This window comes from Pithys albifrons, chromosome 2 (assembly GCF_047495875.1).
Source record: "Pithys albifrons albifrons isolate INPA30051 chromosome 2, PitAlb_v1, whole genome shotgun sequence".
NCBI classification, from domain to species: domain Eukaryota; kingdom Metazoa; phylum Chordata; class Aves; order Passeriformes; family Thamnophilidae; genus Pithys; species Pithys albifrons.
The window spans coordinates 58970412-58983648 of NC_092459.1; the positions used below are offsets into that span (position 1 = coordinate 58970412).

The 13237-nt window shown below is 39.1% G+C and overlaps 1 protein-coding gene across 5 annotated transcripts in view; it reads right to left on the bottom strand.

Moving 5' to 3' along the window:
• The window catches only part of NHSL1 (NHS like 1), a 192111-nt gene that overhangs the window by 34892 nt on the left and 143982 nt on the right, over window positions 1-13237 (bottom strand). For all 5 annotated transcript variants that reach the window (XM_071549172.1, XM_071549171.1, XM_071549170.1 and 2 more), the window contains 2 exons: window positions 11613-11740; window positions 2597-2789 (listed from right to left, as the gene is read on the bottom strand). In XM_071549172.1, the coding sequence (XP_071405273.1) occupies window positions 2597-2789; window positions 11613-11740 (321 nt within the window). The remainder of the gene's footprint in view (window positions 1-2596; window positions 2790-11612; window positions 11741-13237) is intronic.

A 13237-nucleotide genomic window follows, 5' to 3' on the forward strand; every position in this document is an offset into this window, starting at 1 on the left:
TTAAATGTTTTGCAGGGTCCAGCCTGGCACTGATCACCTCCACCATTATCAGACTCCTCCATCTGGAAAGAAAGTTAGTTCCAGAAATCCCACAAGAACAGATACCATTATACATCTTTTAAGCCATGAGATATGTAAGAGCAAAGACTGGCCACCACTGAAAATTCAGCCCAACCCCTTTCAGAATAAAGGCCAGAATAAAGCCCAGCCCAGGAACTCCCAAAGACTGAAACTACTTCCAAATCTGGATATCTAGCCAGCACCTTGTCAGCCTAATACAATGCTCCTGCACCTTTAGGCTATCCAACAGATATTTACAACTACTGTATTAGTTGCAATCTCTTCACTGAAGAGCCCAAAAACTGAACTCATGGAGCATTTATTGCACAGCCACATGAGAGGTCATTGTACCAGAATCATTACTAATGCACTGCTGAAAACATTATCAATTGCTAGCAGCCTCTTCAGAGGTTAACCTTTTATTTCATGCCAAGAGTAATAAAATGGAAGTTTTTGACCTCTCTTCTAGGAGAGCAAGAAAAAGAGCATGTGAAGGAAAAGCCAAATCAAAACAAAAATCCTCAGTGGTTTGTTCCATAGCATGTTGAACAAACAGCACAGAACTCTTTGTCGCTTTTTTTCCTACCTTGTGCAGTAGCATAAGAAGCTTCACAAAATAAAATTACTCCGTGAGTGGGAGAGCAGAGGAGGGAAGCAGATTGTGACTTTTTAAAGGGGAACAGGGACAGCAGCTTTTTCTGTATGTTGTCTGTGGCTCGTGTTGCTTGCCTTGTTTCACAGTAGCAATATAATTATTTCAAGGGAAAGGAAATGGTGGATCCTGGAGACCAGTCCCCATGCTGCAACAGTAGTCCTCCTTTACTGCCCTCCCCTTCTCTCTCTTCTGATTACCATATTTATAAGGGAATAATGCTCAACCACACACTCCAGAAAGGTAAGGTATAACACACATGCACCATTTCAATCAGGTAAGTTGAGAACCACTGAGTTTTTTGAGTGGCAACTGAACAATTCAGGGGACACAAGGTTTGCTACACCAGTTGAATTATGCTGGTTGATGTAACAAGTGTAATTAATGCAATAATAACATTCACAATGATGGTGAAATAAATCTATGAGATATTTGATCCTTCTACTTCATTTTTCTTTCCATCTGTTTACTTCCCCTATATATTTTACAGTACGCAGGGTCATTAAATCAAACAGTGGATTACTGTTTCTCTAAGTATACCCTGTTCCTGCTGTCACAGTATCTAAGCCCTACTCAAGCTTATTGATTATGTCAGATTATCCATTGTTCCCGCAACCTGGCCTTCCACAACTGTATCCTGAATTCCCCAGATAATGCCAACTGTCCCAGTAACACTTCGGCATTGCATTTATTTTCCTTCTATTAATTTTCCAAAGGCAGGGTGTTCATAATTTTTTGTTGTCTTCAAGCTGTTTATTTCTAGTATCTTTTGCCATTTAAAGAAAAATTTCTAGTTGATTTCTCAGACTTTGCTGATGTTTGTTACAGAAGTCCTGCTCCTATACTATTAAAATATCTAAATACTATTCAATAATGCTATTTAAAATATGAGTTTATAAAAATATAGGTGAAAAAAACAGGGAAAGAGAACCTAATTTATTTTCAAAACAAAGCAAAAAATTGCAAGGCATTAATTGTCAGAGTAAGCGTGAAGTCAGAGCATGCCATATGGCATTTGAAATAAATTGGATGTTGAATATCATCCTGGTGTTGGCAGACAAGCGGTCAGTTATTTGTATTAACTAATAACAGACAATCTTGATGCTGTGCAGAAAAAGAAGGGACATTAAATTGAAGCTGTAATTCCATCTTTCACAGAAATTCTATTTTACACTCAACAAAGTATCTATTCAGCATTAGGCTTTAATGTAACTTAGCTTCAACAGAGTGAGAGTTCTGCAACTGAAAAACCAAAAAGCATTTCCAGAGTGAAGGGTTAATACACAGTTCATAACAAGAAAATGTGGACTATGGTTACCTAAGTGTAGTGCCTTACCAAGAGTCTTGCTCAAAGGTGTAGCCTCATTAACTTTTGCTGTTCTAACCCTACGCTCCTTGACCCCTAAACCTCTTGTTTCTAACAAAAATAAGACCATAGAAGGTTTCTTCTTGATTTTTGTAACAGTCAGTCTTTGGAATATAGAAGTCTCCAATAACCTTCCTTATACAACATTCCTAGAAGAAAATCCTGAAATATCATCAACATTGGATAAAACATGACTTTTCATTACAAATCCTCAGTGCAGTCCACAGCAAATCAGCCCTTTATCAGTCTTCTTCTTGTATTTTATCAATATCTAATGCCATTTCAAGAACACATAGACTATCTCCATTAATGATAATTTTAAGGGATTTTGATATTTTCTAATTAAGTTCAGAGATACATTATAAAATGCAAAACACTGCTTTCATAGAAAGGTGTGGTAAGTAATTTAAAATTCAGACATTGAATATAATAGTCAAAATACCAGGCAACTGTATGGATCCCCTTTTATCACTTCCTCCCTCATCAGTGTAATACAATTACTGAAATTAAAAGCCTACCAGTCACATTAATAGGAACCACATCTGTCTGAACGGCTTGTGCTTGTTGTCGCATTTTCTCTTCTGGTGTTGGCAGTGGGAGTGACTTAGTCCAGTTGGTTTGGGTGTTGATATCTGATAGCTCATTTGAAGCTGGACTTTTAGGCCTTTTGATGGTAATAAGCTTTTCTTCTTCAGGAGAAGAGACAGGACACTACAAACAGAAATACATGCAAAACCATAAGTTCACTACTGAAAAAACAAAGATAGGACTATGATATTACTAAGGTGTTGCTGCTGCACAACTGCTTGTGGAACAAAACATAACCTCACAAATATCTCACTCTGACCTACATAAAGAGCATTTTAAAAAACATATGCAAAAAAGTAACACACAAAACCCCACCTAGATTATATTTATTCCAGGTATCTGATCAGTTTAACAAATCCATACCAATTAGAGAGAAAAGAGTGGTCTTGTGTATAGCAAAACACAATAACTAATTACCTTACAAACTGACATAATTCCTGGAGTGACTAACCCCTCTCTCCCTGCTCCCAGGTTTGCCTTCCCTTCCCCTCTCATCTCGCTGTGCCCTATTAATAAGATGAGGTTTGAGCACTGCTTTGCTCCAGCTGCACTAGGTTATAAGGATGTGCAAGGTCTTAGCAAAAACCCTGCTATCAAAAGACAGATTTCAGTAGAGCAGTTACCATTATCAGTAGCCATGGAATGGTCATTTTAAAAGACAGACCTTTGCAAAGTGGCAGATTTCAATTCCATGATGCATTTGACTTGAAAAGAAACCCAACCAATGAAACGAAAAACTTACTGCACCAGAAAAAGAGGTTGCAACAGCTTGTGCAAATCCCTCCACCAAAGTTATAAGCCAAAAATATCATTTTCTTTTGGGGAGAAAATCTGTTTCCATCACAAGCTCCTTGCTTGGATGCCAGCAATGGCAGAGAAAGCCATAATGCAGCTTTGTAAAGACAGGACAGTGCTAGTCCGTGACAAACACTGAGGGCAGGCAGATGCAGGGCACAGAGAAGACATTGCTGGGGCTTCTTGCAGGTGGCCATAAACTCCAAGCAAACCTGATAGAAATTGCCTTCTCTCCTCCCCACTCCTGCCAGCAAGGCACTCAAGGGAATCCGAGAAGCAGGAGAGGAAGGAAGACCCGGAGGAAAAACATCAGTCTCCTTCTGCCCCCAGGCAAAACAAAAAAGAGAAGAAAAGCATAGAAGGGGTGTGGTGCAGCAGCTGCAGCACAAGCAGAAATCTCTTTGCAAGCTGCTGACTCCTCTGCTTCAGAGGTGTTTGCTTTGGGACCTCCCTCCCTACCACCAGACCAGAATTACAATCCCTACTCCCTCCTTTTCTTTATTCCACTCTCCTTTGGAGAGACAAATACTATCTGAAATAGAGTTGTCAGTACTAGACCACTGCCTCTCCCTCCCTCACTGCTGTACACAGGCATGGAAAGAAACATTACATCTATTTATAACAGATGGATTTTTTTAATTACTGTGGGTGTTCAGTCTAAGCGATCTGTTTTCTCTTGAAGCTGAGGGCTATACAAACGACTTGCCCAAACACCGTGTTGCAGCAACCACCGTTTATCACTTCTGATTTTAATTTTCTGCCTGTTACTATGAGGAGTTCCCATTGTTTATAAATAAAAAACCATTTATTTATTCTATTATGCTTTGACTGTACATCCTTTAGGACAGGGTCCAATATTTTACTTAATGAATAATAAAAGTAATAGCAATTTCCAGGCAAAAAGTAAAAGAATAGAGAAGTAAAACCTCTTCAGGCAGTATTAAAAAAAAAAATCAGGCAATGAAATTATTACTAATGTCATCCTGTGGTTTGGAAGCACACTTCGAAATGTGGGAGCTTTTCTTCAAGGAAATAACCTATTTCTGCCAGCCTTGAAATTTCTTTACTAGAGAGGCTGTGGATAGGATAAATGCAGCAACTTTACCAATGCAAGCTTCCTGGAGGACTTCAGTATTTTTTCAGGCCTCCACTGTCTCTAAGAAGGTCTAAGCCCATTTCTTCACAATAGGATGTCGATGTTTATCTTTTTATGAGTGTGTGTACATAGACTATACACATACACAGTGCAGTAGATACATAGGTATGTACTGACACACAAACACAAGGACTTTCCCACATCAAATCACTCAAGTTTATAGACCTTTCTTAACTTAAGCAGTTTGGGATAGAAATGTCACTGCAAAAGGGAAAGCTGACTCCAGTTAGGTTTTAGAAACTCAGAGGGAGAGAGAAAGGAATGTGGCATGGGGGTGTTAACCCAGCATCAGAGTAGAGTAACCAGGGGTTGAGGCAAAGAAATATTGCTTTTCCTGTTCTACAGTGAGCTTTGCTCCACCTGACTCAGGGCACCAAGGGAGATACCTCAAGCCTGGTTTTGCAGTTTGTTTGGGGTGATGATGAGCCTCAGTGACCTTCAAATACTCTGCTTGGTTGATACTGTCAGCCTCAGTATCTGTCACCTTCAGACCGTACTGAAGAGCCATGTCTCAGCTGACACACAGCGGTCACCAGGGGTTTCTCTAATATGTCAGGTGCTAGACTTATTGGTTACAAAGCCACCCCTCCTTTCCAAGGAAGTTACCCAAGACATGCAGAACATCTTCTTTTGTTACAGTATACGAATAGATAGAAAAACTGAAGAAGTGAAGCATCTACTATAAGGGAATCCTAATTATCTGAAGAAATGTGGAACATCAATCACAAATTTTGCAGAATTAAAAGTTGTGAAAATTGGGGACAGATGGCATAAGATGGAGAGAAATGCAACAGGCCAGTGAGCATATAATCAGTGAGAAGAAATTGAAAACCCAATTCTGTAGTTGAGTTCAAAGAAGTGTGTCAGTGAGAACAACCTTCTGCCATAGGAATTCTACAAAATAATTCAGTAAAAGAGCTGGAGGTGGTTTTGGATGTAAGAATAAATGTTCATATTTGAATTATAGGTACATTTTCCATGGATCCTGAAGAAACATGACTGTCTCTTCTTACATCCTTTCTTCCAAAGTACTCTCAGTGACGGTGGTATAGGTATGACAAAGCTGTACACATCTTTACTGCACAGAGGAACGCAGCAAGTCGTATCTCAGCGCTTTTCAGACAGAAATTATTTACCTCTACAAATAGGATGAAAATCTACAGGGAAAATCACAAGGATTCACATATTTTTAGCAAACATTTTCAGATATACAGCCCAGAAGCTTGCTGAAAGACGAACTGCTGCTGTGTGACAGGAATGTCTTCTCAAGTAAGGTCTGTTATACCAGAAGTAGAAGTAGGCAGTACTTTGAGAATATGTATCTGCTTAGCAAAGCTGATCATAAACTCTATGCGCAATAGAACAGAAAGTACTTGTCCCATTTTTAAAGCATCTCTGAGTCAGAGTCACCTTACTGCTTGACTTAAATGGCCAGATTTCTGTGCAAACGGTTGTTACACTCATCTCCACAGGATAATTGGTTGGAATTCATTCTTTTTCATAGACGTGGTAAGAGGGAAAGGTGGGGTGTGTAAACAGCAGCCTGAAACCTTGCAGTGTTTCCATGAACATGCATTACGAGGGAAAAAGCCTGAACTCAAATGGGAGTTAAAATGAGAATCCAGGAGAAAAATGGCCTATAAATATCCTATAGACAAGCTATATGGCTCAGTAAGACAGGGTTCTCTGAAGCCTTGTTGACATATTGTCCCCCAGCCAACTCAGCTGCTGAGATACAACAAAAGGGTTTCACTATCTCAGCACATTCATGCTATTTGAGAGATCCCAGATGACAAATGAGTTTATGCTATGTATCTTGCAGCACTCTCTGCTTAAATAATCTGTTTATTCTAAATCTTTTTATATCCCAGGGGTTTATACTACGCTGTTTGAAAAAAGATGGGACCACCACGAGGAAAACTCAATCCATACAAATTTTACTTTTCAGCAAAGGGACTTCAAACTTCTAGTCATGTCATTTACCCTACTGGCTACTACAGTCACATCTAAAATCATAATTTCTCAGAAGAACAAAATAGAGAAAGAAAAAAAAATCAGTGTTGCAGACGGCAGCCATACCATTTCAGCTGTCTATTATATTTGCCGACATCCTATTTCTGATTCAACATTTTACTAGGTTTGACAGCTTCAAGTGCCGTTTTCCCAATGCACAGGGATCAAGATAAACAATAACAGGGAAAAGAAACCCAAGACTCAAACCTAGTCAATTGAGAAGGGCACTTCACATGTATAATTCAACCCATAGTATTTCATACTGTTATGGAACACAGTGTTCTGTTATTGTTATATATCTATATGAACTTACACTTAAGATGAATTAGTCATGTCTTGCTCTATTTGGTACCCTCTAAACCAAGGTCACCAGTCTAGTTCCCCCAATTTTCAGAGAATATTCCATTTTATTACTTCTACACACAGATGTTCAGCTGCACTAGCCAATTTTGCTCTCCTACTAAATCTTTCCCTTTGCAACCTTTACTGCCTCAGTAAGGAAGGAAATTTTTTTTGTCAGCAGAAATTACTATCAAGCATGTTATCACCTTAACCAGACCTGCAGAAATGTTTCTTCTTCCTCTACTCTGTTGCAACAAGACAGAAACTGTAAGAACAGCTGTACTGTCCAGAGCTCTAAAAGCCTATCTCGTATCTGCCTTAAAATAACATCTAATCAATGTTATACAGGTGAAATTTAAATTATAGGATGCATACAGTGGATACTTACTCCTGAATATTCTTTCACTATTGGATGGAGTTCTCCCCTTTCAAGGATGTACCCACTTGCTTTCTAAACCTAAGTAAACTTTCAGCATCCACTAACACCGCAGCAGCTGCACAGTGTATGTGATGAGTGAAGAATTACCCTCTTTTCGTGTCCAAAGATTTTTCTCTACTAACTTCCTTATGCTTTGGTATTTCATATATTATGAGATTTGCTCCAACTCAGTAAATGAGAAATATTTAAAAGAAAAACAACTTGCAAATGGTATAAAATACATGTGCTGCTTATAAGAACAATGTCACGCAATTGCAGCAGAGGGGCAAGGAGGCCAGCTGAGGACACCACCGACACCACCACCATCACTTCCCAGAAGTATCTTCAGCTCTGCTAGACACCATGCCTCAGGGCTTTTAGGTATTCCCGCCTGCAAAACCGAAGTGCCCAACAACTTTAGCTCCTCTTAACACCAAGCAAAGTTTTGGATTAGACCACTCCAAGTTTGATAGAGTTAGTGCATTTGTTTTCACTTACGATACTAAACAGTCTCTTTCAGATATTGGAGGGACACCTAACAGTTTAACTGAGCAGAGTGACAAAAATACACGTTTTTTCCCCATGAATAAACAAAATAAATGTTTTTTCACCCAAAGCATAACAGACTGTATCAAGGCAAAGTTCATAAGCCAAATGACAGGACCTAGGGAAAAATACCAGGAGTTTTTGGTGCACAAACATTTTCATAGATGGAAAAAAGACATGATATACTGCATGCCTGGGAGCAGGTCCTCTGTGGCTCACATTCATCATTTAAGCAAAATACATTCTTCCAAACCAGTGGAGATTTTCCTTGGCTAACTAAAAACCAATGAAGCAGCCAATTAAACAAAACAAGAGGTCCATTGAGGGAGGGGTTTCAAGGAAGGCAAATGTTAACAGACATAAAGGGAATAAAAATTCAGCAAACCAAGTAAATATAGGACACTTCTGCAGACAAAAAAGAGTGGAGAGGAAAATAAAGGAAACAAACCTGGCACTGGCACTCTTCTGCTGAGCAGCTGATTTTTTAATTGCTTTTAAGCAGAAAAAAGAAGCAGGTAATGACTGAAGGCTAAGAGCAGAGTAAGGCTGCATATACGCTAAATGCTACAAGTTACATCAAGCTGCAGATATGGCAGCTGGATGGTCCCACTTGTGGGGAAGGTACCTTGTTGTTCCAGGGAACCAAGTTACAGCAGGCGCTAATGCAAGACTGAGAGATGCAGTCTAACAGACTAGACTGTTGAGTGAGACAAAAAGAAACAAAGAGAATGAGTGGCAAAAGGGAAAAGGTAAAGAATAAGAAAAAAACACACAAAAGACAAACACTGTTAATATACACAATGTATACATTTCAGAACATAAGGATAACTAGAGTTTGAAAGTGACATTTCAATACATCTTTTACACTGTTAGAGTCATACTGAAGTACAGGAATAGCTCCCAAGTTACGTAAACAACAGTGGCACTTAAGAGGTGAGACAGAAGGAGACTGGTCACAGTACCAAGATGTAAAATCCAGGTAAACCAATTTAATCACCAACAAACTCAATTAGGATCAGTATTACAGTGGAACATGGCCTGTGCTCCATTAATTTAGAATTGTAAGAATCAACATTAAAACGGTAGTTCCAATAATGTTGTGTTATATAAACTACCACTCAGTGACTCCAGCTTCCTATGTTCTCTAATTTTGTTTGCTCATTTTTGAGTTGGGCCTGCTTCTCCCTAGTGGTTTTCCTTTGGAACAGCAAATGTTCTTCTCATCTTAGACAAATTCGCACTGAACCAATGTGCTGACAGACACCCAATCTCCAGAAAACTTGAGAATGCTTAAGGATTGAGGTTTCCTCTCACATCACCTAGCCATGGTTTCATACTGTCTCCAGTGTAAAAAGTCAAGCAGAATATCTAGCTATGGGTTTTTTTTTGAAGCAGATTGAGAAGAGTAGGGGAAGATGGCTTCTCTTGTGGAATCACTATGCAGCAGCACATTGTTTTTTCTCCAAGTTGGCAATTATATCAACTAAGAAGTAAGTTTCCAAACAGTAAAAAGCTACTCATCCAACCATCACTATTCTGCTGTTCTCAAATTTCAACTATTAAGTACTGCATGCACAGAATTTAAATGTTGGCTTTTTTGCTTTGAATAGATAACAAAGCTACAAAGCTTTCATCTAATGGTGAGGAATTCACATTTTGAATCACAGGATTTTTGGTGACCCCAGTTCCACGCTGTTACTGAAGAACTCTCCTGACAGCTGAAATACGACTCGCTCAAGGCATAAGACTTATTAGAATTACTTGGCACTTTATCAGTAGGATAATAATTCAAGTTCAGAAATCTGTTGTGGCAAACGTTCATTTAAAAAAAGAATAAAATCTTTTACAGTTACAAAAACAAGACAAAAAAGCCAATTAAACAAAGATCCTGGTCAAAGGACTTCACAAAACACTGAGTTAGACAATATGAATGGAGAATCATGCTACAGTTACAAGGAATCAATGTCTTTCTGAGCTGCAAGTAAGTGTGGCAGGGTTAAGGTTCTGAGATAATTAGTAACAGCCAAGACTGTCAGTTTGGCAGACATCTTTCTCCACAGCTCTGAATCACTCTTTCAAAATATTTAAAGGAACCTACTCCGAATTGAAATGGAAACGTTATCCTATCCTTGAAGCATACTTAAGTCACAGTACTTTTCTCCAGAATGCACAGAAATTGTTAGTAACATATTATTTTAACACTCAAAAATACCCTTAACCAAGACAAGGATGATGGCTCTTAGTCTCCAAGAGTCCTCACGCATGTTTACATGCTTCCATTCAAATTGTTCAAGAAAAGTGTATTTGTATTTTTTAAATGCTACATTAGTTTTACATGTGCATATATGTGCAGTACATTAACAGCAAGAATCAATGTGTTACTACTTTCCCCAGTGGAATTTCTAGTGATTTCAGTAAAGTTTTGCAAATTATCATTATAATGCATTCCACAATATGAATGTGCTTTACATTCTCGGCTCACTGCCATTACATACCACACACAGCTAAACAAGATGCTCTAACACTCCCTGCCAATATACAGATAAATGCAATCACCACCTGAATGAGAGACTGTACATATTTCACACCTTTGATTATGTGATTAAAAGCCATGGAGGATAGAACTGAAAACACTATATCCTCTGAAGTGCATTTTCAAGGTCTGCACATTTTCCTGAGAGATGGAGTTACTAAGTCCACACTACAGAGGCATATATGGTTTAGTTAACAATTCAAAAAATTAGATTGCATTACAACCAAGGACATCCTCCCACTCTATATGCAACAGTAGTTTTTGGCAAAATATTCTAGAATGTCTATCTTGACAATCCCAGGAGCTCCAGCATTTCAGCATTGGACAGCCAGGCTCCAGTTCCTCTTCCTCCTCAAATCTAACAGTAATGTTCTAGACCACAGCACCAAAGTTAGCTTCTGCTTCAGAGCCCACAGGCACAACAGGCTAAAGTAAGGACAGGGGAGTAGAATTCCTATTCTTCTTTAGAACATTAATGCAACTTACTAGTTCTGTAATTGAAATGTGTATCAATTGATGAATATAGCAATACGACTTCACAACTTTCCTAGGACTTGAGCTCAACTGTCCCTTCTCTTTATTTGTTTGATTTATTTCAAGATTCTAAGCTAAGCACTCCGGAAATTGAGATGTGGGAATACAAACATGAAAATCATGAAGCAAACTGAAAGAAAGCTGACCCAATTTAGTGGTCAATCTTTATTTTCTGGAAGCCTTTAGCAAACAGTTGTGATGCATTAGGACAAAGCCTCTAAGTGCAGAACTGCCTGTATTAGCAACTCAAAGTGTGCACTTATCAAAGTTACCATTTAACTATGCTGATGGCTGATGAATAGCTCTTCCTGCTTCTTGAATACAAACATTTAACAGCTACACTTGCTGAGGTCTTCCCTCCAGAACATGACCAAACTCCTTCCTGCTTTTACATCCTGAACATGCCAGTGGGTACTTTATATCAGTGCATGGGAAGAACTTGGATTTTCAAGAGACCATAGAAGTCAGATGATCTAATACCACTGTAATTCAAAGGAATAAGTATCTTTGAGATCTTCTAAAAATCCTGCCTTATTTGAAGAGTATTATGGCAGGCAATTAAACTGCACTAGGCAAGTACTTTTTCCAGCACTTCCCCCCCATCATTACCTTTTGTTCAATTTCTTCATAATCATCCTGGTAACTTCCACAGATTGCACTGGAGGATGAGGAGAAGGTGGGGCCCTGAGAGTAGTACTGTGAGCTCCGGTAGCCATCCCGCCGCAGCTTGTCACACTCTGCAGAAAGAAAGAGACTAATTCATGGCAAGGGCTTGGTGTACAACAGCACTTCAGTACTGAATATATTTCTGAAAAGGTTTACCATGCATTAGCATTGTCTGTCCCAAGTAACAGAAACCAAAGATGCATTTATTGTATTTGTATCCATATTTCCACTTCCCTCACATGTATTATATACATAAGCCCACACATAGTGTATTAACCCAGGCAATAGCAAGCGCTCTGGAAAAAAGGGGGGTGTGTTATTTATTTATTTATTTATTTGAGTGAGGCCTGGCTCAGTGTCTTGACAGATGGCAGCATCTTGCAGGATGGGAGATGGAAGCATGTGAGTAACACCAGGGGTCTCATTTGCCAGGTCGGTAGACATCTCTTACACGGCTTACACTTGAAATGATGATGTTGCTCACTACTCAAGCACCATCTGCTAAATAACTTTGGCACTGACCACTTGTCTCTCCTGGTTCATGGAAGCAACCATTTATTGTGATTTTGAAGAAGAAATTAAAATCATGGGGATCTCAAAATCTCATGCTGCTGCACAGCACATGTAGTTTAATACTGAAGAGTTTCCAAAATTCAGAAAAAATTCGGAGCAAACATGCATCCCCACTCACAATAGCCAAAATCCCAGTCTGCATTTCATCTCCCTCACTAAGTTTTCCACAATCATCTTCCCGCCTCCTAATTGATATTCAGTGTGATTGTGCTAAAGAATAGCAGACACTGGAGCATAAGGAAAAATTAAATGTTCAGGATGAGGAAACCAAATTCATCAGACCAGTCAATGTTAGTTTTACATTTCTAAAGGGTGATATCTGAATCCGATGAAAGATGAGGAAAGCAAGAGCAAAATTAGATATTTGGTATATTTCTAAGGAACTGAAATTTCTGCACAATACAGAGGCATTATCACAACACAAGGCACTTTTATCCTCTCTTGCTGGAGAAAGAATTTCTGTGATTATATCATCTGTCTGCTTATCTTGATCTTCTGAATACTCTTCTTAAAAGGGAAAACATGCAATGCTCATATTTTGGACAATGTTTTAGAGTGGTTTTTGCCTGGCAAATCGTTAAGTGGAGCTGCAATCTGCAACTCCACCATACATGTCCTCTGTTATGTTCAGATGCTTCTGAGACTGAGGTCTCAAGGACTCTGTGCTGACAGGTTAACTGACCAACAGCAACCACAGCTCTGTGAGGATTTAATCAGAGCAGACTCCCCGTATCTGCACAGCCACATTGAGAAGGCAAGCTGAGAGCCTGACAACTAGCCATTTCTATCAGCACCCAACATATATCATCCATGCCTATGTACCCCTGTAGGGTCAAAAAGGGCAGTATGGCATGAACCTGTCACTTCTCTCTCAGTTCAAGGACTAAGGGTGGTGGTAGCGGTTGGTTTTCAGATTCTAAGCAATTGCTACATCTCAGTTACAGAGGGCTGGTAATACTGTTGTTACCTGTTTCACATGTACAAGCATGCTGACA